Source organism: Macrobrachium nipponense, chromosome 6, assembly GCF_015104395.2.
Source record: "Macrobrachium nipponense isolate FS-2020 chromosome 6, ASM1510439v2, whole genome shotgun sequence".
In the NCBI taxonomy this organism is placed as follows: Eukaryota; Metazoa; Arthropoda; class Malacostraca; order Decapoda; family Palaemonidae; genus Macrobrachium; species Macrobrachium nipponense.
In genome coordinates this window covers 64,192,116-64,217,985 of record NC_061108.1, presented here as the reverse complement: position 1 = coordinate 64,217,985, position 25,870 = coordinate 64,192,116, and the positions used below count along the sequence as shown (strand labels likewise).

Genomic DNA, 25,870 nt, shown 5'->3' with positions numbered 1-25,870 from the left:
ATGGTAGGTTAGACAAACTGTTGGGTGAGATAGGTAGAAAGGAGATCTGGATCTTCAATTATACTACTAGGCAGAGTCAGGAGAAACTATGTTACCCGCTGCAACTGCTGAAAATTTCAGAGATTCCAAAGACTTCAAGTAGTGACGTTTAAATACTATCGGCGATTTCCATCCAGTATATTTTTTCAAATCGTTAAAGTTCATATGTTGAAAATAATTGATTGAGGTGGCCACTGCCCTGACATCGTGTGCCTTAGGGAAAGATTCAGGGTTAGCTTGTTTAATAAAGTATAGGATCTGTTGCCTAATACCTTTAATTGATAAGGTACCACCTTTTTCTCTCCTAAAGAGGGGACCCGAAGAGGAGGAGATGTCTTAGACAGAAAGGCTCGTAAGGTCATCACTGGACAAAAAGAAAGGTCTTGGGGAAGGGGAATGACTTTCCATGGTTCCCACCTCAACAAAGGATCCTCATTTTTTGCTAAAAAGCTGCGATCCGGAGAAAGCAGAACTTCTCCTGAAGGGAGAAATTCTACATGACCCGCATCTCTGGATAGCGCCGACAGTTCTGAAATTCTAGCTCCTGAAGCCAAGCTTAATAAAAATAATGTTTTTCTTAAGAGCATTATGAATGAATATGTCGTATTATCTGTATCTGAAGCCAGTTTTAGAACATCATTTAGAAACCATGACACTGAAGTAGGCCTTACGGAAGGTCTAAGTCTAGCACAAACCTTGGGAATAGACGAAAAGTAAGAGTCTGTTAAGTCTATATTAAAACCCAACTGAAAGATCTTCTTCAAGGCTGACTTGTTTGTCGTAATAGTGCTAGCTGCGAACCCTTTTTCAAATAAGGACCTGAAAAAGGATATGGCTGAGTTGATTGTCATGATTTTAATGTCCGATTCTCTCAGGAAAGATGCCAACTTTTTAACTGCAGCGTCATACTGCCTCAAAGTTGAATCCCTTTTATCTGATTCTAAGAAGAGGATATTTTGTGGATCTACATTTGCATCCCTCTTGGCCGCAAACTTCATGAAGTCCATAAAGTTAGGGCTTTGAGAATTCCTGAGGAAGCGAACACAGTCTTCATTTGTACCGACTGGGAGAGTCTGGGATTGGGAATCCGAAGGGGACGAAGACCCAATTCCAGCAGCAGGGGGTACCAGTTGCTCTTCGGCCAGTCCGGAGCTACTAGAGCTATCTGACCCTTGAAAGTCCTGAGTTTGTTCAGAACTTTCAGGAGAAGATTCACCGGAGGAAAGATATAAATCTTTTCCCAGTTGTTCCAGTCTATGGATAGAGCGTCTGTGGCATAGGCCAGAGGGTCCAGGTTGGGAGCCACATAACAAGGAAGTTTGTGGTTCGCTTGAGAGGCAAACAGATCTACTTGCAGGCCTGGTACCCTCCGGAGTATCCATTGGAACGAACTGTTGTCCAGCGACCATTCCGACTCCAGTGGAACTGAACGGGATAGAGCATCTGCTATAACATTTCTCACTCCGGCCAGATGGGTGGAGGAGAGGTGCCAACCGAACTTGTCCGCCAGGGAAAAGATGGCTACCATGACATGATTCAGGTGTCTTGACTTGGAGCCTCCCCTGTTTATGCAGTGAACTACTATTGCGCTGTCCAGAACTAACTTTACATGAGAGTTCTTTGGTGGAAGTAACCTCTTCAGAGTCAGGAACACTGCCATTGCTTCCAATACATTTATGTGAAGCTGGCGGAATTGGGGTGACCACGTTCCTTGAACTTTCTTGAACTGAGAATATCCTCCCCAGCCGCTTAATGAAGCGTCTGTGTGGATTGTGATTCCCGGAGGAGGGAATTGAAGAGGCACTGACATGGACAGGTTCTTCAACTTTGTCCAAGGATGCAGACGATTCCGGAGAATCTGTGGTATTGCTGACAACTTGTCCCTGGATCTGACATTTGCTCTTGAGCGCCAGATCCTGGTTAAGTCTTTCAGTTTGGCTTTCATCAAGATGTTTGTCACTGAGGCAAACTGAAGGGAACCTAGGATTCTTTCCTGGTTTCTCCTTGAAGCATATTTGTACCTTATAAATTGCTTCACTGACTTCGCTATTTCCTTTCTCTTGGTTACTGGAATCGACAGAGTGTGAGAAGATAGATTCCATTGAATGCCCAGCCATTGAAAGCTGGACTCCGGAGTGAGTCTTGACTTTGTCCTGTTTATCTGGAACCCCAGATATTCCAGGAACTGAATGACTTTCTTTGTGGCTTTGCGGCATTCCTCGACTGTTGGTGCCCAAATCAACCAGTCGTCGAGGTACGCTACTACCATTATCCCTTGAGACCTTAGTTGTTGAACAACAACTTCCGCCAACTTCGTGAATACCCTGGGTGCTACGTTCAGACCGAAGGGAACTACCTTGAAGGAGAATGCCTGGTCTCCCAGCTTGAAGCCTAGGTAAGGGCGAAAGTGTCTTGCAATAGGGATATGATAGTATGCGTCTGTAAGATCGATAGAGGTGGTGACGGCCCCACGGGGAAGTAAGGTCCGCACCTGCGAGATAGTCAGCATTTCGAACTTGTCGCAGCAAATGGCCAAGTTTAACTGGGACAAGTCTAAGATTACCCTTCTCTTTAATGAGCCTTTCTTTGGCACGCTGAATAAGCGACCTTGAAACTTTAATCGCTTGACTCTCGCTATTGCTCCTTTCTGAAGGAGTTCCTCTGCATACTCCGTCAATTCCTTCGATGGAAGTTGAAGGAACGGTCTGGGTGGAGGGGGGCCTCCGATCCAACTCCAACCCAGGCCTTTCGACACAATACTTTGTGCCCATTTGCTGAATCCCCCCAGATGCCCGGAAGATAGAAACAGTTTCCGCCCTCCTACCTTCGAGATCTCACTGCTGCTGAGTCGAGTGACCTCCGCAGCCTCCACGGAAGTGCTTTCCCCTGTTAAGCGACCTTCCTGATCCTCTCTGACGAAAGGATCCTCTAGCTCTACCTCCCCTGGCGAACCGGTCAAAGTGTTGGAAGGCCTGGCCTTCGAACACCGGGTTAAAAGCCGGGGAGACAGCATAGGACGTGGAAGGCTGAGCTTGAGGGGAAATCAGATAGATGGGCTGAGCCTGGGCCTTCGACGTGGAAGGCTGCCCTGGCTGAACGACCGGCACCGCAGACACAGCCTGACTGAAGTGCTGAGGCTTCTTCTGGTAAGGCTGAAACCGTTTGGTCTTTTTCAGTTTCTTGCCTGTAGACGAAGGGTCTTGACGTCTCTTAGCGGAGAGGCCCCAACGGTCTTTGAGGCTCTGGTTGAGCTTCGTCGCCTCGCTTTGAACCTCTCTAACCATTGCTTCAGGGAAGAGGTCTGCCCCCCCAGATGTTGGAGGAAAGCAACTTATTCGGCTCATGCCGAATAGTTGCTTCCTGGAGGACATGCTTACGACAGTTGACCCTCGCAACCACAAACTCGTACAAGTCCGATTGGACCGTACAAGTCTGTGATTTGGTCAACAGCTTGAAAAGCGGCTCCGAAGCGTAAGATATGGCCGCTACCTCAGTCATTGCCATGGTGTTGATAGACCTGGCCAGTCTAGTTTTAGCCTCAAACTCGGCTTGAATGAGGCTATCGGGAAGTCTTGGAAGCTTCTCGCCGAACTGATCCATCGCACAGTCTGGCTTAAGCTTGCCTACTGAAAAAGTATTCGGCAGGTCTTCCCACAAATCCCCAAGCGAAGGGAGCAAAGGTGTGGGGTCTGCTTCCCTCAACTGTGGCAAGGGCTCTCCCTTTAAGCCAGCTGGGATGGTAACGCTGGCGATCTTAGTTAGGAAAGGAAGAGGAGTCTCTTCCTCCATCGTAAAGATGGTGAAAGGACTCTTAAATGCCTGGATTCTGGTGTTGGAGCAGTCCATCTCATCCAGACACTGGAGCCACTCTCTCTGAGCCTGGTCCCTGGAGTACAGTACTGTCTCTCTAGGAACCTTATCCTCCCTGTTCATAGCGGCCTCCGTCAACCTGGTGTAGCCAATGAACGGAGGCTGAAGATTCTCCGGGTAAAACTCGAAGTCTTCAATCCTTCGAGTACCACACTCCGGGATGGAAATGAACCCATCCTGGAAAGGGGCGTAGGAAGCCACTCTCCAGGGGTTGTTCATTGAGAATGGAGGGAGAGAATCATGAGGAGGGAGCTGAAGCAGGCCTACGCCAGGTGCCGGGGAGGCAGCTTTAGGGGCCTGATTGAAGCCAGACATCAGATTTTCTTGAGTGGCAATCCTGTCCGACAGTTGGGAGAACATCTGCTCCATACTTGTCCTCAGAGACCATACCAAGTCTCCCATCTGCTGCATCATCCCGATGGAGAAAGCGTTGGGATCGAAGCTAGGAGCAGATGTTGACGTGGATGGGTAACTCGCCAGAGGTACCGAAGGGGAAGGAGAGACCACTGACTCCTCCGGAGTACGGGGTCTCTCCTTGGAGGACTTGCTCTTCGAGACTCTAGAGCCTGAAGCAGATGACTTACCCTTCTCTGCTCCGGGATTAGAAGCCGAAGACTTACGAGATGACGACGCCGAAGAAGTCTTTTTAGACGACGACGTCTTAGTCAGGGTTTTCTGCGCTCTGTGACCCTTCACTTTAGGAACCACAGAACGCTGGGCGTAGTATACGAGAGCTCAGCTCCCTTAAAGCCCTGGAAGGAAGCAGGAGAAGCAGCAGGGGAAGAAGATCCAGTGGCGCCCAAGGGAAGCCCTTGAGCGTCCAACGTACCTACCTCGACCAACAGATCATCTACACCTACCATAGGTTCTACATTTAAATCTAAAGTGGCGACCTCCGCCGAGATGTAAGTGGCCTGGTTCCTTCATACACGCGGCGACCTGCCGCTGGATCGCCGTCATCGTCTGGGCTGCCTCCGCTGGGTCGACGTACCCGTGACTTGCCGCCGGGGAACAGCAGGACAGCCATCTTCTTCTCTAGGATGTAGGGCTGTCCCTTGGCGGCGTTCTTCCCGAAGCCGCCGACCCAAGCCCTCAAGGTTGCAAGGGCGGTCTCTCTAACCGCGGCAGCCTGGAAGAGAGGGTGTCTGTTAGATTTTAGGCTAAAGTTGAGGTTCAACCTTAGACTAAAATAGCCTTAAGACTAGACAGTATCAGCATATATTTCACAATATTATGGGGAACTTAAGCTTAAAACATATTTCAGAACTTAAGCTTAAAACATATTTCAGAATTTATATCGTATGTATATACTGATGGAAATACTTACCCCGTCCAAAAACTGACTCACGAGATCATAGCAGATCGTACACGTTTCGTGGAACCAGACCTGCAGATTCCCGTGAGGAGTCGCACACGGAGCATGAGACCTGCAGACCTCATGCCCGCAGGGGTCCTGGAGTACAGCGTTGCACCCCGGGTGCTCACAGTTGGTAGTCTGTAAGTGGAAGGATACACGAGTATCGATATAACACTCACAGGGCTACTCTAGTACTCCGTTGCATGCCGGAGAATGATAAATTTTTGGGCATAACCCCTCCCCTATCGCCTTAATAGGCATAAAATGAGGACTCCGGTGTATGCCGGAGAAGGAAAACAGAAGGCAAGGGAGGGACCCAGCTTAAGATAACTTATAAATAACTTATAATTAACTTAAGCATAAAACAGTAACATAAAATCCGGAGAACGACTCCGAATCGCGGCGCTGTCCGACTCCGCCGGCTACGCCGGAGAGACGGTACGGTGAAAAGCAAAAGTGACCAACTGGAACGCATACACTCCGCCGGTAGGCGGGGCTACCGTACCTCCCTCCCCCGTAATCGATGGGGCTCCAGGAAAGAGAACAGAGATCCGTCATCACGGGGGAGGAGGCGAGGAGGGGCGAAAACAGTACCCGAGCATACAGCGGAGCGCCGGAGCAACAAAGGCGGGGGGAGGCCAACCCCCCGACTCCTTCACAGCGAAGCACCGCCGAATCAGGGAGACAAGGTCACTCCCAGCCAAGTGTCTGTCCAGACTCCCCTACTCCCTCCGCGTAGGGAGAGAGGGAGTCAGGCCCGGATGGAGCGAGCAAGGACAAACCTCCCTCCCCCCTACTCTATGGGGAGAGCGGGGGGAGGGAAAGGCGACTGGGAAGGGCATCTGGCTGTACCGCGATCACAGGGTGACCAAGGTACGATAACACAACACAATCAACCAAATCGGTAGCCTAGGCTAATGCAACCAAACTGATCAGAAAGATGCAACAAACGTGATGCAACAAAACTGACAATAAGGATGCAACAAAACTGAAAGAGGACCAAAACACAATAAATAAAACAAAAGTAGGGGAAAATAAAATATAGTAAGAGAAAATATCCAGGAGTGTACGACTAACCCGAAAGAAAGTCTACCACTCAAAGCTAGCCTGGGCCGATACGAAGAGCAATGGCTAGGGTCTGGATCAGAAAAAAAGTGAATGCCTACGTAAGGGAGAGAGACTTGCATGCGTGACCTAAAACCAAGGCAGGCGAAATCCCCTAACAATATCATAATAAAAAGGACTAGAGACGCACGTTAAAAATAAGGGAAAAGTTCCAGGTATGGGAGACCGAGAACCAACCCGCCATGAGGCAGAACAATGCCGCCATGCTTCCGACCGGGAACCTGTATTTATACCTAAAAAACGGCAAATACAGGCTCGAGGAAGGAACGAACTAAATAGGAACCTTTCGGAATACTTAACTTAGCCGCTGCAATAGCCGAACGTTCCATGGTGGCGAAAAAATACGCAAACAAAGCACAAAAAACAAGAGCAAAAGAAACGCGTGTGTCTCTTGGCCTGCTAACATAAAGGATGGCCACCAGAGGCGCAGCAGTCACCTTGGCGTGGGTTGCAGTCGTAGTAGTTGCCGCCCCGTTCTGTGAGTCGGCTCTCTCCTTGAGGGAGTTTGTTGTGGGAAATTTCTAAATGGCAAGAAGTTCGTGGTAGTGGTCTCACTCGCCCTAGTGTCCATACCGACGCCCTTCTTTTATTTGGGTGAGCGAGTCAGTTATACTGACCTCTTCTTTATTTTGTTTATTCTCTGGTATTTGTTAGATCATTTACCTAAGAAATAATGAACTAAAGGATTATTTCGCACAGCGACACGAACTGAGCCCAGAAATGGTTATTTTTGGGATAAATCGCCCTGGCGTCACAAAACCGAAGGTCAGAGGCGAAAATCATATGCGGTTTGGAGATGTCCCAAGTCACCTTATTAAGTGGTATGAATATCAAAGTCCTGTCCTTAAAAAAGGGCATTAGCCGGCCGGCCCCCTTAAGGATGGTGCCTATCATCGACGGATTTCGGCCATATTCCTTAGCGATCACACTTAACGGCATGCCAGCTTCATACTTCTTAATTATCTCCATCTTAGTCTCCAAAGAAAGCATTCTCTTCTTTCCGTGAACTTCAGCAACATTCTTGGGACCCATGGCTAATTAAGTTAAGTAAGTTCACACACAACATGATAAAGTATACGTACAAGTAGAAAGCGAAATCACTAACACAAATTTACGTTAACTAACGAAATACGTATACGTATGTGAACGAACGAATTCTGCATGCGTACGATAATGCTGCTGCGACGAAGTGGCCGAACGACGCCTTTACGTAGAGGCATGGAGGTATAGATGCTGACCAATAAGAGACCAGGATCTTACAGTGGTGACTAGCATCAGGAACCAACGGGAAAGCGGGAGGATTGTGGCGAGTCGACAGAGTTAGAGGTGCGCGAGTTTTAAAATTGTTCTCGGCCATCTGGGCGAATCTCGGACATTACAGTACACCCTTTCGTAACCTGAATTATTTTCGTATGCAGAAGCAAAAAATCTTCATCTTTGCTTCTGTAACTTGGATTTTTCATAAGTAGGGACTTTCGTATGTCAAGGTTCCACTGTTCTATAATAAAAAGGAATAATGAGAGGGATATAGGAGTACTGATTGTAGCAAAAGAAAAATCAATGAGATGAATAAATTTCCTACATAAGGTATCAATATCTAAGTAACGATTTATTTCATATAGAGATTTCCATTATAGAATATGAAAGTGATGGTAATAGTGATAGTGTCGATAATGAAGTCTTAACCCTTAAACGCCAAAGTGGTATTTTAAAAATCGTCTCCCGTATGCCGGCGGCGTTCGCAAGTGAGAGCCGAAGCGGAAATTTTTTTATTTTTTTTTTAAATCACAGCACGCTTAGTTTTCAAGATGAAGAGTTCATTTTTGGCTCCTTTTTTGTCATTGCCCGAAGTTTAGTATGCAACCATCAGAAATGGAAAAAATATCATTATCATATATAAATATTGGGATATATGATAGCGCAAAAAAAATTTTCATATATAATTGTATACAAATCGCGCTGTGAGCAAAACATTTAAAGCTAACAGGTTAATTGTCGTTGTTGTATTGTGCACTAAGTTGCGATCATTTTGGTATATGACACATTGTAAAACGATCAAGGCAACACAGAGAAAATATTATCACAAAATGATGCATGAATTCATAACGAGTGGATGTAAAAAAAAGCTTTTTGTTCATGAAACTTACCTGTCAGATATACATATATATAGCTGTATTTTCCAAAGTCCGACAGAATTTAAAAAACTTACGACGCACGCAGTGGGAGTCAGGTGGTTAGTACCCATTCCCGCCGCTGGGAGGCGGGTATCAGGAACCATTCCCATTTTCTATTAATATTTTTTCTGTCGCCGGTGTTGTAAACAACTGTTTTCAGCACCTCCGTCTTGGATTTAGGAAACTTTGGCTACTTAAGTATCCTTATTGATTTTTTGGTATCTTGACTTTTGGATCGGTGGCTTGGCACACGATATTTGTGAAATTAATTGATTTTGGCTTGATTTCTCTTTAAACTAAGATGTCTGGGTCTAGTTCGGCTAGCGCCAGGTTTTGCACTAGGAGTGAATGTAGAGGTAGGCTACTGAAAGCATCGGTAGACCCGCATACATTGTGTAAGAGTTGTAGGGGGCATGATTGTATGTATGAGAATCGCTGCAAGGAGTGTGCATGTCTTTCGGATTCTGAGTGGAAGGCGTATGAGACCTATCTTTGAAAGCTTGAGCATGATAGGTTAAGGAGGTCTTCCTCCAGGAGCGTTTCAGGTAAACGTTAGGAAGTTAATGTTTCTCCTACTAACCCTCCTGCTGTAGTTGCTACTCCTAACCCTGTAGTGTTGCCTTCGGGCCCTGAAACAGTGTTTGTGGATGGTAATGCCCTTACTTTAATCTTAGAATCGATTCGAAATCTAGAATCGAAAGTGCTCGCCTTAGAAGGCAAAAGTGAAGGTGCAAAGTGCAGTGACAGTGCCCCTTGTGTTGTGGAGGGTGCGTCAGATCGGCCCCATTTCGCCTCTAGGCCTGGACCTCTGCCAGACTCCCAGGTTTCAGGGAGAGGGCATGTCGAAAGCCGAAGGAGGGTTACGGGGAACCCCGACCGATCTGACGTGCCTTCGGCAGTTTCTGTTGACGCTACCCAGACTGCCAAGGAGCGTGCGCGTGCACGCTTCCTCAAGGAGTGCTTTTCTTCTTCAGAGGCTTCCTCCCCATGTAAGGGGTGGAGCTCTCAGTCAGTTTCACGCCCATTGAAAAGGAGCGCTTGTGATCGGGACGCTTCACGTCCAGGATTTTCTCCCGAGCGACGATCTTCGCCTGACAGTGTCTTCGCGGCCTTCCCGCCGCAGAAGAGGAGTAAAGCGTCATCGGACGATGACTCTTTTGAGCGCCCCAGTCGCTCCAGAGTGCGTGCAGCGGCAGTTCCTGTGAGAAGGAAGAAGGCGTCCCCTCGCCCCTCGCCTTCTCACAGGATCAGCCCCTCTCCTGAGAGGGAGTCTTCTCTTACGGAGAAGATTCTTCGCTCGTTGCAGCAGCAACTTGCTGATGCACTTTCTAAGAGAGAGAGATGACAGGCTGCCAGTGCAGAGATCTAGACAGTCTCCCTCTCCTTCTCCTCGCTCGTCTCTCTTTCCCTTTTCGTCGCCTTCTAGAGTTTGTGCGGCTCCCCAGCAGCTCTCTAGAGGACGCAAAGATGTTGTTTCGCGCTCTTCGCTTGAAGCGGTGTTACCCGCTCATAAGCTTGATACCTGTCGAGAGCGTGACGTTTGTTTGGACGCTTCGGTGCAAGTTCAGCATGATCTTGACGCTCGGTCGGACGCCAGGCGAGCGCCATTGACAGCCAAGAGTGCACCAGTGGACGCCAAGCGCGCGCCAGTGGACGCCAAGCGCGCTTCAGTGGATGTCAAGCGCGCACCAGCGGACGCCAAACGCGAGCCAGTGGACGCCAATCGCGTGCCAGTAGAAGCCAGGTATGCGCCAGTGGATGCCAGGCTCGCACCAGCTGATGCTCAGGTGGACGCGGATGTGGACGCTCGTTGACGCCCACGCGTTTTTGAGGACTCTCTTCAAGATTCTTCGCGACTTCAAGAGGTGCACCGTGTTTCAACTAAAACTTTTCCTGCTCAAGAGTCTGCTGTGCCTTCTACTTCACAGCAACGCTCCGCTTTGAAACTTAGACCTGAAGGTCTAGTATCAGCTTTGCTTCCTCCTACTTCACCTGTGTCGGAAGGGGAGGTGAGCGGCGCTTCAGAAGAGGCTTATGATGATGAACAACTGCTGGCTCCTGTCTCTTCGGACTATCAAGTCTTGACCCGCCTTCTTCAGTCTGAGTTCGGGGACACTTTTCATCCTGAAGCTCCTCGCTCTCCCCCCTCTCAACTTTCGTCTTCCAAGATTAACAAGGTCCCGGGGTTTGTGAGGATGAAGAAGTCCCTTTCGACTAAGAGGGCTTTTTGTAAAGTCCAGGACTGGATGGAGAGAAGGAAGGCTCAAGGGAAGACCTCATTTGCTCTTCCGCCTTCTAGACTCAGCGGAAAAGCGGGCATGTGGTATGAGACGGGAGAGGACGTTGGCCTTAGACTTCCTTCTTCCGCTCAAGGAGACTTTGCGAGCATTGTGGATGCCTCGAGGAGGTCCCTCCTGTCTTCATCGAAGGTAACTTGGTCAACAACGGAGATTGACTACCACCTTAAAGGCCTCTTTCGAACGTTAGAGGTCTTTAACTTCTTAGATTGGTGTCTTGGAGTTCTGGATGCCAAGTCTAGAAGTCCCGATTCGATTAGCTTGGGGGAGCTGTCCAGCGTCATGTGTTTTGCAATTTCACGGCTAAATCTGTCTCTCCCTCACAAAAGGCAGAGTTGCTCTTTGCTCCTCTTTCCGATCATCTCTTCCCCCAAGCTATGGTTAAGGACCTTGCTACCAGTCTCCAAGAGAAAGCTACGCAGGATTTCCTTGCCCAATCATCTAGGAGAACTGCGGGCCCTTCGTCTTCTTCGGGAGCTTCGATTCCTAAGAAATCGAAGCCCTTTCGAGGTGGATCTTCCTCGAGACCAGCCCCTCGAGGAAGAGGCATCCAGAGGCAGAGCCCCTGCGCTTACGAAGAGCAAGAAATGAAATGGAAGTCCTTCAGTCACCGGTAGGAGCCAGGCTTCGGCTGTTTGCGCAAGCCTGGGAAGAGAGAGGTGCCGACAAATGGTCATTGGACATCTTAGGAAAAGGTTACCGGATCCCGTTCCTGAAATCACCCCCGCTGTCTACGACACCCAGGGATATGTCATCCTCGTACCGAGGGGAGAAACAACTAGTTCTTTACGATCTGCTCGATCAGATGATAAAAAAAGAAGCAGTAGAACAGGTCTTCGACCTGGATTCCCCGGGGTTTTACAACCGACTGTTCCTGGTGCCAAAGCAGTCGGGAGGATGGCAACCGGTCCTAGATGTCAGCAACCTAAACCTCTTTGTCATCAAGCAGAGGTTCATGATGGAGACGCCTCAGTCAGTGATTGGGGCTTTAAGACCGGGGGATTGGATGGTGTTGCTAGATCTCCAGGACGCGTATTTTCACGTCCCCATCCATCCCCAGTCAAGGAAGTACCTGCGGTTTGTCCTGAAGGGGAAGGTGTTTCAATTCAGGGCACTCTGTTTCGGCCTGAGCATGGCTCCGATGGTGTTCACCCTCCTGATGAAGAACATTGCGAGATGGCTTCATCTTGCGAAAGTCAGGATCTCTCTCTACCTGGACGACTGGCTCATACGAGCCTCCTCGAAAGACCGGTGTCTGGAGGACCTTCACACGACCTAGTCTTTAACGAAGTCCCTGGGCCTTCTGGTAAACCTCGAAAAGTCACATATGACCCCTTCACAGTCCATAGTCTATCTGGGGATTCAGATGGACTCAGTGGCTTTTCGGGCTTTTCCATCCCAGAGGCGACAACAACAATGCCTAAGCAAAGTGTCAGCCTTTCTGGGGAAAGAATCATGCTCGGTGAGGGAATGGATGAGTCTGCTGGGGACCATTTCCTCACTGGAGAAGTTTGTTTCCCTAGGGAGGTTGCACCTCAGACCTCTTCAGTTCTTCCTGGAAGCACGAGAACGACTAGGAAGCAATCTTGATGTTATCAGAAGAGGTGAAAGAACACCTAAGATGGTGGTCAGATCCGTTGAAGCTTGCAGAGGGTCTTTCCCTCAAGCTTCAGAGCCCCGACCTAGTGTTGTTCTCCGACGCGTCTTCCACGGGGTGGGGAGCGACACTATGGGGGAAGGAAGTGTCAGGCACCTGGAGAGGGGAACAGGTGTCCTGGCACATAAACCTCAAGGAACTTGTAGCAGTTCATCTTGCACTCCAGTTCTTTCAGGATGAAGTCTCAAGCAAGGTGGTGCAGATCAACTCGGACAACACCACAGCTCTGGCATACCTCAAGAAACAGGGAGGAACCCACTCTCGGTCCCTGTTCACCCTTGCAAAGGAAATCCTGTTGTGGGCGAGGGCACACGACGTCGCTATCCTGAAGAGATTCGTATCAGGGGTAGAAAACGTATGTGCAGACCTCCTCAGTCGGCAAGGTCAACTGCTGCCGACGGAATGGACCCTCCATCAGGACGTATGCCAGAGGCTGTGGAAGTTGTGGGGATGTCCTCTCGTGGACATATTCGCAACTTCCAGGACAAAGAGACTTCCGCTGTACTGCTCACCGGTTCTAGACCCAGGAGCAGTGGCAGTAGACGCCCTCCTATGGGACTGGACGGGACTAGACCTGTACGCCTTTCCCCCGTTCAAGATCCTAGGGGAGGTAATGAGGAAATTCGCGGCATTAGAGGGAGTGAGGATGACTCTAATCGCCCCCTTCTGGCCGGCGACCGTCTGGTTCACAGGGGTCATGTCCTTCTTGGTAGACTTTCCGAGGACTCTGCCCCCAAGGAAAGATCTACTCAAACAGCCCCACTTCGAGAGGTACCACAAAAACCTCCCCGCTCCGAGTCTGACTGCGTTCAGACTATCCAGAAGTTGGCCAGAGCGAGGGGCTTTTCAAGACCTGTGGCTAGAGCGATCGCCACTGCAAGGAGGCCTTCCTCTCTTGCAGTGTACCAATCCAAGTGGGCTGTTTTCATAAGTTGGTGCAGAAAGAAGGGCATTTCCTCCACCTCAACCTCTGTGAGCCAGATAGCGGACTTCCTTCTCTACTTGAGGAAGGAAGTTAAATTAGCAGTGCCGACGATAAAGGGCTACAGGAGTGTGCTGTCTGTAGTCTTTAGGCATAGAGGGCTGGATTTGGCCAATAACAGAGATCTTCATGATCTACTGAGGTCTTTTGAGACTTCGAAGGTACCTCAACCAAGAGTACCATCTTGGAACTTAGACATAGTTCTTAAGTTCCTTATGTCCAGCCATTTCGAACCGCTTCACTCGGCTTTGCTTAGAAACCTGACGAGAAAAACACTTTTCCTAACTGCTCTGGCGATGGCGAAGAGAGTTAGCAAGATCCAGGCTATAAGCAAACATATTGGGTTTAAGAACCACGATGCTGTATGTTCTTTGAGCCCTACGTTCTTGGCAAAGAACGAAAACCCTTCCAACCCTTGGCCTAAGACATTTGAAATCAAGGGTTTGGCAGAAATTGTGGGTCGACAACCAGAGAGAGTCCTGTTCCCTGTCAGGGCTCTCAAATTCTATTTAGAAAAGACAAAGGACTGTAGAGGACCTTCTGGTAACTTGTGGTGCTCTGTCAAGAAGCCAGATCTTCCCATGTCGAAGAACGCGCTTACGTTCTTCTTGAGGGACATCATTAAGGAAGCTCATTCCACATGCAGTGATAGTGATATGAAGCTTTTAAAAGTGAACGCCCACAAGGTGAGGGCTATCTCGACCTTGGTAGCTTTTCACAAAAATATGGCACTCAGTGACATTTGAGTGCCACCTATTGGCGGAGCAACTCGGTGTTCGCTTCACACTACCTGCGGGAGGTGAAAGCAACATACGAACATTGCTATTCGCTTGGACCATACGTTGCTGCAGACACTGTTTTGGGGGCAGGAGGTAGCACTAATCCTATCCTTTAGTGGTTAGGTTAGTTTTTTAATATTGTGTGTTTTTGGTTGTGGGGTCGACCACCTGAGGCAGATCTCCCTTCCTTTAGTCTAGTTTAGTGGGACTTACCTTTGGTAGACTAGGCCAGGTGGTGTTTTTATTACTTCGTTGCCCTCATGGTATGGTCAATGGTCTAGTCACATCGTGGTCACGCCCCCGTTGACAGATCATCTAGAGCGCACCAGCTATATAGGTCTCTACCTCGCTGGCAACTCTAGTAAAGCAGAAGCAGACTTGGGTGACAGTAATCACGAAGTCAGCTTCTGTCTCTTCCCACCTCCAAAGGTGGGATTCAGCTATATATATATCTGACAGGTAAGTTTCATGAACAAAATGATATTGTAATGATACAATAAAGTTTGTTCATACTTACCTGGCAGATATATATATTTTAAGTACCCACCCACCTCCCCTCAAGAGACAGTGGAAATAAAAAATCTGAATAGAAAATGGGAATGGTTCCTGATACCCGCCTCCCAGCAGCGGGAATGGGTACTAACCACCTGACTCCCACTGCGTGTGTCGTAAGTTTTTTAAATTCTGTCGGACTTCGGAAAATACAGCTATATATATATATCTGCCAGGTAAGTATGAACAAACTTTATTGTATCATTACAATATCATTTCAAAAATTTACCATAAATCGAAATATTGTGCTAGAGACTTCCCATTTATTGCAAAATGAAGGTAATTGATTGAATATTATTAGACTGTAAGTGTTGTAGCTTTCAATTGCAGTTTTCAACCATTTCCGTCGAGTTAAAGTTGACCAAAGGACAAATTTTTTCTATTGTTATTTATTTAAAAATATTTCAAAACTGATAAAAGCTGCAACCATGGGTTGTTTTTGTTGTATTCTACATGAAATTGCACACATTTTCATATATAAAACTTTATGTAACGGCTAATTTAAAATGGTGCAAACATTACGACAATCGGACAAAAAAAATTATGATTTTTTCGGAAGAGTTACCGCACGGACGTAAGGAAAAAGTTTATTTCATAAATTCACTATAAATCGGAATATCGTGTTAGAGACTTCCAATTTGTTGGAAAATTAAGGTAAGTGATTGAATATTACTACAATGTAAGAGTTTTAGCTTACAATTGCATTTTTCGACCATTTCGGTCGAGTCAAAATTGACCAAAGGTTGAAAATTTGGCACTTATCGTTATTTATATGAAAATATTTCAAAACTGATAAAAGGTACAATCATGGGTTGTTTATTGTTGTATTCTACATGAAATTGCGCACTTTTTCATATATAAAACTTTATGTAATGGCTAATTTAAAATGGTGGAAACATTACAACAATCAGACGAAAAAGTTTATGATTTTTTTCGGAAGAGTTACCGCGCGGACGTAAGGAAAATGTTTTTTTTCAATAATTCACCATAAATCGAAATATTGTGCTAGAGACTTCCAATTTGTTGGAAAATAAATGTAAATGATTGAATATTACTACAATGTAAGAGTTTTAGCTTACAATTGCGTTTTTTGACCATTTCGGTTGAGTCAAAGTTGACCGAAGGTTGAAATTTTGGCACTTATCGTTATTTATATGAAAATATTTCAAAACTGTTAAAAGTTACAACCATGGGTTGTTTATTGTTGTATTCTACATCAAATTGCACACATTTCCATATACAGTAGTACCTCGAGATACGAAAGGCTCAACTTACGAAAAATCCAAGTTACGAAAGCCAATACGAAAAATTTTACTGCTCTACATACAAAAAGTTTTCAAGATACGAAAGGTTGTTGCTATAAAGTCCCGAGATTTGCCCGGACCACCGAGAACAATTTTAAAACTCCCGCGCCGCCAACTGAGTAAACTCGCCACCATCCTCCCGCTCTCCCATTGGTTCCTTATGCTAGTCACCCCATAAGGTCCTGCTCTCCTATTGGTCAGCATCTACCCCTTGTGCTTTAAGTATTCTATTGGTAAAAGGTTGCTGTAAATTGAAAAACTTAGTATTCATGCAATACATTTAATGAAAAAAAACATTAGGTAAAGATAGAATAAAGAATAGAAATGAATGGTTATTACTATACTGTTTGGTAGTTTCAGTAGTTGAAGAGAGAGAATGAAAATTTATGGCTTACTGTGTAAAAGTGATTGCTTGGCGATCGTTCAATACTCATAAGTGCTGGATGTAAACAGACGTTTGGAAGTTTTTTTTTTTTTTTTTTTTTTGTTATAATTAATGGTTACTTAATAATTATTTGAAATGAGTACATGCAATACATTTAATAAAAAAAATGTGAATTAGATATCATAAAATATAAAATAAATCAGACTGCCAACAAATACGCATTTTTTAGAATTCTTCTTCTGTTTTATTATTACGTTATGTATACGTATTACGCATGTTTCATTATAGCTGTCATAACTCGGTATCTCCGTTAGGTAAAGATCGAATAAAGAATAGAAAATGAATGGTTTATTATACTTGTTTGGTGGTTTCATTAGTTGAAGAGAGATACTAATGACAATTTATGGCTTACTGTGTGCTAGGAAAAATGATTGCTTGGTGCTCGTTCCATACTCGTAAGACGGGTAAGATCTGAATGTAAACAATCGATTGAAAGGTTTGTTTTTTGTTTGTTTGTGTATTATAGTTAATGATTGATTAATAATTATTTGAAATGAGTACATACTGATTATTTATACATTTTATTGGCATATTCTAAGCTTTTAGCTCTTAGGTTTAGATGTCAGAATCATAGACTAGGCTACAGTAGCAACCGCTAACATAGGCTAGGCTTATTGCTAAGGGACATATGCCAAAGTCTAATATATGCAGTAAAAATGGGGTTGAACATTATATGCAGTTGAATAATACTCAAGTATGTACAGTATTTTGCCTTTTTGGAGTCATATTTCTTCCATCGTAACCCAAGAACATGCGTTTTAGGCCTGGAAATATAATTTACTGGGGTGTTTTTGGAGGACTTGGAACGGATTAGCCACTTTACATGTTAAATGTGTTCAAAGATACGAAAAACTCTTGATACGAAGGCCGTCTCGGAACGGATTAATTTCGTATCTCGAGGTACCACTGTATAAAACTTTATGTAACGGCTAATTTAAAATGGTGCAAACATACGACAATCGAACGAAAAAATTTATGATTTTTTTGGAAGAGTTACGCGCGGAAGTAAGGAAAAAGTTTTTATTATAAATTCACCATAAATCAAAATATTGTGCTAGAGACTTCCAATTTGTTGTAAAATGAAGGTAAATGTTTGAATATTACTAGAATATAAGAGTTTTAGCTTACAATTGCATTTTTTGACCATTTCAGTAGAGTCAAATTTGACCGAAGGTTGAAATTTTGGCACATCGTTATTTATATGAAAATATTTCAAAACTGATAAAAGTTACAACCATGAGTTGTTTTTTGTTGTATTCTACATGAAATTGCGCACATTTTTATACATAATTCTCCATGTAACGGCTAATATAAAATGGTGCAAAAATTATGTCAAAGTGACGAAATAATTTCTGAGATGTGTCGCTGATGCATTTTAGTGTGAGAAGAAAGAAATTCGCGCTTGCGCACCTGGGTAACGATTGTAAACAAAACAACTCCTTGATCCGTGAGCTCCCAGCATTCCCCAAGGCGCGTGATTCAATAGCTTTCGTCTAGTAGGCCTATAACTATTTTTCCACGAATTTAAAAAAAACTCTTATATCGACATACCATATGTCCAATCGGCACCCAACAGACAATTTATATTGATGTTTAATATGTCCAAATGGTGTTAAAGGGTCAATATTTTTTTTCCCCATAAAACTTCTTCTATCGAGGGGGTTGTGATCTTGATGATGACATCATTGAGTGATCATGTGAGCAACACCTGACTACATGAGGATAAGAGAGAGAGATTAATATTCTTAATATTTTGCTTATTATTTTCATATTGATAGCCCTACCTATAATTTTTTTTGGTTGCATTGTCTTCATGACATTTAAGCTACAAAACTATGAAACACATGATCTCATGTAAGGAATGAAAGAATATATTTTATATTAAGAATTTCATGTTTATTTCACTATAAATATTTCAGCATTAAATTTACTGAGGTACAAAATTCTTATATCATTATAATCATTGTCTTGACGATATTTAGTAAGGAAATTGGGAAACACTCCTTCTTTGCAGGTAAAACAGAGGTGTAATGAAAGTTATAATGTTTGAAAGAGGTTAGGACATAAGTGTATTGATGTTACTTGTGTAAACTCTCTCAAGAGACTGAGAGTTTCCAGCCCTGTGATTGGGTTATCAACAGCCAGTCAGGAGCGTCGTAAGGAACGGCGCTGGCATGAGATGCATGGTTGATGTGAATATTTTTCGGTGCTTTATTACTAGTTTTGGTCTTTAAGTACTGGCTTCGGTCTTTAAGTACTAGTTTCGGTGTTTTAGTACTACTAGTACTAGTTCCGATCTTTAAGTACTATCGTAGATTTACATCAACTGTGCATCTGATGTCTAGGACAATCCTATATGATGCTCCCGATTGGGTGTTGATAAGCCAGTCACAGGCCGGAAACTCCTGTGAATGGCTTATCGGGAGCGTCATAAGTGACTGGCCTAAACATTAGATGCACGGTTGATGTGAATCTACTATAGTTCAGCCCATTCATCCCAACCCCCTTGCAATGTGGGATTCAGCTAAGTAATTACTTGGTAAGTTTTATAAAAAAAGTTTTTATAATGAAATGAAGTTTTATAAGTATACATACCAAGTCATTACTAAATCAAAACCCAGCCTCCTCCTCCCCTTTGATTTTCATAGACTTAGCAGCAATAAATACGTAATAAGAATGACACTATCGGTGTGAATTTTTAAATTTAGGATGCTGTGTGAGGCTAATCGTTAGCTAAGCAATTACTTGGTAAGTATATTTATAGAACTCCATTTTATTACAAAAATATCATGTTAAGACTAATATAGACATTTCTTACATATTCATGTCATACCAAAAAATAAAAGTGTTGTTTTAATATATCTTTAATTAGGCATGCGCATGTAAACATATAGTTTGTATAAAATTTTTATTAGACTTTTACTTTGGAGATACCAGAATGCGAGTACAAAATGGTAATTACCACCACTATAAAGTCAGTTGACATGCAAATAAATCCTCATGTGTACTGCAGTGCACAAGGTACTATTTTTTTCATTATTATTACACCTGCATGTAATTGAACTCGTTGCCCTCCTCGAAATATTGTGATTAGGTACATTAGGAATCATCATTAACTATAAAAGTTCATGTTAATAGAAAAAAGTAACACTCAACATGGCTTAAAATATTTAGCTTAATTTTGTTTCCCTTTATTTCTCATTACAAAAGCCATAAAAATGAAAATCACAAAAATCTGTGGTTAGATGTTGTGCATACATAAAGTAGGTGTGGCAGTAGCTAACTTGGATATAACAGGCTGAGTGACACTGTTTAAAAATATCAGTGAAATAAAAGTTTTCTGTGTGATTTTGTTATGTATTGCAGTAGTTTGTTTGTTCAACATTTAATGTTTTCATGAACTAGCACTCTAATGCATAAGCTTTCCATTTAACATTAAATGGAAAACATTAGCTTAAGTCGGTCAGTCAGGAATCATAGGATTGGACATTGAATTTAATTAAGGAGATTTTTGTATTTATATGGCTTTTTGACATTTGTTGCTGACCAGAGTAAACTGAAGTTAAGCAGTGTATGTTTATTTTTATATTCCAGTTATTTTTTAAGAACAATTCCATTAAAAATGCTGAAGAGTGAAACGGTGTGACAGGAGTTATTAGTAACTATAAGTATAGCTTACAGATTTTTGGTTATGAGTAACAGATCCAAACTACAGACAGAAACAAATGTCTGTGGCCGTTTGTAGCATGTTTAAACTCTGTGCATATAAGAACCATAAAGAAAAGTATTATATACTTGTAATGTGTAATGCTCCACCCCCAATACAAAGATAATTGACTCTAAAAATTTAGCATTAATTACAATCAAAAGAAAAATTAAATGAACAATTTTTTTTATTTCAGTGTTTGGGAGATTGTTTTACAATTGCTATTAGTAACTACTATATGATAAAAAAAACTTGTGCCCTCTACTCAGACACTTTGTTATGGATTTTATTATGACTTTTATGATAGAGAAAAATCATGCTTCAAGTGTTGGTCTGTGTATTGCTAATGTTTGATAGTTAACATCAAAATTGCCCATACTTGGATGTTCCTCATTGGATGAGTGGGTTGTGTATTTGCCTATCAAATTGGTAGCCCAAGTTTGCGCCATGCCTGCCGCCATTGTAGAACCAGAGGAATTTATTTCTGATGATTAGAAATTCATTTCTCAATATAATGTGGTTCGGATATCATAATAAGCTGTAGGTCCCATTGCTAAGTAACCAATTGGTTCCTAGCCACGTGAGTAAAACTCTAGTCCTTCGGGCCATTCCTAGGAGAGCTGTTAATCAGGTCAGTGGTGTGGTTAAACTAAGATATACTCAACTTGCCCATACTTGGAGCATTTTTTGCAGTTCAGTATAGTACAGTATTTGCAAGTCATATTGCCTAACATGGTTAGGACAGTGTATTGATAGCCAAATTTTTTGGTAGTAAAGCATATTTTTTATAGACTTGAAGTGAAGAATGTCAGCAGCATCACTTTGTGATAAAGATAGAAATTCGTATGATGGGTGTGTTTGTTCATACTGTTGCTCAATTTCAGGCAAATATATTGCTTCATAGTTGGAATGATTTTATTTTATGCATACAACATAAATGATAATGCTGACTGTGTAATAACTCTAGAATTACTGATTCTCTAATTAAAATTTGTTGTTGTAGAGAGTAAGACAGGTTTAATTAGGGTAGTCAAACATATGCTCTTTAGATTGTGAAAGTTATTTGTATGATTACTGGGTTTGGTGCTGCAATGATATTTTTTATGTGTTCGGCCAGATAAATAACTAACACTCAGGACTATCTGACAAAATTAAAATGACAGTATATTAGTAACGAGTGCTAACACAAAGAGGGAGGACAATGAGCATATTTTGAGGAGGCAGACCCAATAATATGCTTAGAATACATGCCTTACTGTTTTTCTTGCCACTGTGATATTTAAATGTCAGTTAGCAAGAACCCCCAAAATTAGTTGCATTGTGTAGGGCTGTGAAGATAAGAGGAAAAAAGGGACATTATGTACTTGATTTTTGCAAAGCCTGTGCCAAATTAGAATTACCAAGTAAATACACTACGTATTATTTTTGAATTTGTAAATGACTAAGTCGGCTATTTGTATTTCGATTGCTCAAGCATTGTACCGAGTAACTAAGAGCTCTTACTAGTTATTTGTTTCTTGTTTAAATATTGAAATCTCAATCACCTTTTGACTGGATTAACCATAGTTTTGTCACTCATTGGCTCAAAACATCTTGTTAAGTTTTCCTGAATTTGACATACGTACACAGTTATTTGTGAAGATTTTTGGAAATCATGAGTCAATAACAAAAGTACTTCACTTACAGGGAATAATTCTGGAAATAAAGGTTCAGCAGAACTTAAGACTTTCTTCATACTTGGATTCGAAAAGAAGGAAGAGGAGTTTGATATTTTGGGGAAAGGAAGTGACCCATATGATAACCATAAGCGTCATCATTCTAAGGTATGGTGTATTTCTTTATAAAATTTTTCTTAACCAATAAAATTGTGACCATACTAGTCTGTTTTACTTTTGACACATTTTAAATATCTATGTGGTTGCACATACTATGAATTTGTCTCACTACAAACCTATTATTGTAAACTACTGCTTATGTGCTAAAAGCAGTCCTGGCCATTTCATTCCTTGTTTGAAGAAAGAATGAGAATGGAAGCCATCTAGTTCCGAGCATGTGTGAGTCAATCTCTAGAACTACCAGTAGCGTTCAGGATTATCTTTTGCTTCTGTGTGTCTATTCAGTACATATCGTGAAAGACCCAGACACTGTTTTGGTTCTGTGATCTTGGTTTCTGAGATAGTGTATATGCATCACATAGGGAAATTGTTTATAATGAATAATTATTATTGTTCATACGTGGTGCAAATCTTTGGTCTTAACAATAGGATAGATCTTCTAGTGTTTTTAACTGGAAACCAGTTAAAAACAACCAAAGACTGTAAATGCAAGGAAACTGTGGGATCTGGCATCCGATGTGTAGTTGAGATGGAAGCACGTTGAGAGATTGCATAGAATCCAGGAATGCACTGGTCTTTCTTTAACTGCCTTGGAGAGTGGACCTTTGCTTTGCTCTCCTTCCCTCAAGCTGGTTTTTTACCTAAGCCCATCGTTTGTTTCATATTTATCCAGCCCTCCAGGGTTCTTGTGTTCATTTTCCTCTGGGACAGGTGCAAATTGCAGTCGATCAGCTTCATGCCCTTTCCTCTACCTCATCATCAGCTGTTTTATGTGTAAGGCTCATACCCTTTCCTCTACTTCATCATCGGCTGTTTTATGTGTAAGGCTCATACCCTTTCCTCTACTTCATCATCGGCTGTTTTATGTGTAAGGCTCGTACCCTTTCCTCTACTTCATCATCGGCTGTTTTATGTGTAAGGCTCATACCCTTTCCTCTACTCATCATCGGATGTTTTAATGGTGTAAGGCTCATTACCCTTCCTCTACTTCATCATCGGCTGTTTTATGTGTAAGGCTCGTACCCTTTCCTCTACTTCATCATCGGCTGTTTTATGTGTAAGGCTCGTACCCTTTCCTCTACTTCATCATCGGCTGTTTTATGTGTAAGGCTCGTACCCTTTCCTCTACTTCATCATCGGCTGTTTTATGTGTAAGGCTCGTATGTCTCTCAAGGGGATGTTGCCCCTTCAGGGAAAGAGGGGCCAGCTATATTGTATTCTTTAGCATTTTACATTTGTTATATTGAAGGTATTTTGAAAACATTTGTGCTTAAGACATTAATGTTTTATTAATCTTTAATTTTATCTTGTTACACATTTTCAAGGAATGCGGTATTAATGTTTTTGATTTTCAGAATTTGTGTTTTAGGACGTTAGAAATGTTAGAGGTTCATGTTGCAGCCTAGGTTTATGTGCTAGGATTCAGCTGTGTAGCATATGAGTATTCCTACACTTCTTCAACACAAATTTTATGGCAGGACGATCTCTTGATTGCATTGGTTGCATCTGCTTACAGGACCAGTCATGCTTGCCGTCTTGTCTCTTTCCCATCATTTTGAAGGGGAGGGGTGTCAGTCATATGGTTCACTCCCTTCCCTTTATCCTTACAGATAAAATGTTTCTTTTTGCTCTAACAGGATAGAAGACATCTTTCCTGAGGGAGAGAGCGTGGTATTAGTTTCTTTACAGGCTCTTCAGCTGTCAACCCTGCTTCTCACCTTAAATTCTGGCGACGGCAGTGGCGTTCCGCTCAGAACTCAAGAGCCCCCCTCTGTTTTGCTTCCCTCTGACAGAGATGCCACTTCACTAATTTTGGTATTCTCGTTGGTGCTGTGAAGAGTTTGGAACCCAGTCAGTCCTGTTGGCATTGTGTGGTCCTTGCTATCATTTGAGCCCCTTCTTGCTAGCCAATGATACTACTGCATTGTCATGGGGGGATACCAACCTTACAGATGACTTTTCCGATGTGTGGATATCGTCTCACTCTGATGTTTCGCCATCCAGTGATGTTTGGCTTGGTACTCCCTTCTGTCATATGAAATAAAATTGTAGTACAATTTTGTTTGAATGTTTTAACATTTTTACTCATAAGAGTAGTCTACTGTGTGACGTCACAGATAGGCCTGTGATGTCATGGCTTCTTATGACTGCATAGTTTCAATTGGCGCTGCATTCAAGTGAAGGGGAATTTGTCTTCCACTTCCTTCGGCAATGGATTTTCTTGGCAAATTCTTCGCTTTTCTTCATGTGTATGTGTACCAGGAAGGCCTTTGACTTGGGCTACTAGTCCAAATGCCATGAAGTCACTCTCAGCACTTTGACCTGTTGCTGTGACGTCACTCCTACCCTCATCCATGACCTCATTGAAGTCGGTTATCAACCCATCGGAGGTGTTAATTCAAGAGATGGGTGATTGGCTGGACTCTTAATAGGTATCTCGGGGTTCCAAGCAAGAAGCATCATAGACCAAGAGCTCCTTCCCCTTATCCATCACCTGCTCCCCCCCCTTGTTCTCGAATGAAACGTTTGAGGATTTGGGACTTACTTTTTTCTGAGAGTGGGAGAGGTGTTTCACCATCTTCCCAGCATGGGCATGACTCTTCCTTTCAAGTACATGGACGTGCTCTAGTCCTTGTTGATCTTCCCTCACATCAGAATTCTCAGGCTGGTGCTTCATCTCCTCAACCTGTTCGAGTCCATCTTAAGATGAGAAGGCTCTGATTTAGGGCTAGAGGGTGAAAACGGCTGTGTATGTGTTTCACCGCATGTCCATGTACGTGATGGAGGTCCTACTTTTGTCGTTCGCCTTCCAGAGTCAGGGGTCGAGAACCTTCTAGGGAAAGAGTGATCTTTTTCTCCTTGACATTCTCACATCAATCGTTCTATCATGACCATGTACGTGATTCGTCGCATGTCCGTGTATGTATGTGATGGAGGCCTACTTTCGTCGTTCCCCTTCCAGATTAACCCTTGAACAGTAACCTGGGGTTATTTTCTCCCAGCCGAATTTGGTGATGTCATTCACCCATGATGGAGGTTGAGAATGGATTGGCCTGCTCAGTACCTTCAGGGCTCTTTTATACTTGGTTGAAGGAGGGTGTGTTGTCCAGCTCCCTCACTGGGTGTTGAAGGAGGGTGTGTTGTCCAACTCTCTCACTGGGAATTTTTCATGGTGTGCATTTAGGGATAATTTCTCCTTCGGTTTCAGATTCCATATGTTTTACACCGTCTGCAATATTCCCTCACCAGGCAGTTCTGCAGCCTCACCAGGGATATCTATCTTAGACAGCAATGGTGCATTGGTGTGCTGTTGTGTCCTCGCCATCTGTATCCTGTCTGTGGTGACTGCATTTAACTTTTTTTTTTAATTTTAAAAATATATTAATTTAGGGATGATTTCATTTAAATTTTGTTCAGTAAAAGTGTGTAAGATGCAGTTGTTGGGTATGTTTTCTTAATAAAATAATTTTCACCATAAGTATTTTATTTAAATTTTTAATTACCTGGAGAAACTCTGTTACTTTCATGATACAGAAATAGAGGGTTATCATTCTAGGGTTAAGGTGTCAAGACTGTTCTAATCAAGAGTGATATTCTTCTCCCTAATGTTCACTCTTGGATCGTTACATCACACATCCATGTATGTGATTCATCCCACATCCATCTTAGCCTAGTCTAATTAGTTGAGTTCTTAGCCTAGCAAGTGGTAGAGTTCTTAGCCTGGCCTAGCCTAGCTATTCGAACATCA

General features: G+C 43.3%; 2 protein-coding genes across 2 annotated transcripts in view; one reads left to right on the top strand and one right to left on the bottom strand.

Moving 5' to 3' along the window:
• LOC135216540 (adenylate cyclase type 9-like) overlaps positions 1-25,870 on the bottom strand; it is a 702,034-nt gene that overhangs the window by 247,852 nt on the left and 428,312 nt on the right. The gene's annotated exons all lie outside the window — the stretch shown is intronic.
• The window catches only part of LOC135216539 (adenylate cyclase type 9-like), a 251,737-nt gene that overhangs the window by 134,032 nt on the left and 91,835 nt on the right, over positions 1-25,870 (top strand). The window contains exon 5 of the mRNA XM_064251912.1: positions 21,974-22,110. Within this exon, the coding sequence (XP_064107982.1) occupies positions 21,974-22,110 (137 nt within the window). The remainder of the gene's footprint in view (positions 1-21,973; positions 22,111-25,870) is intronic.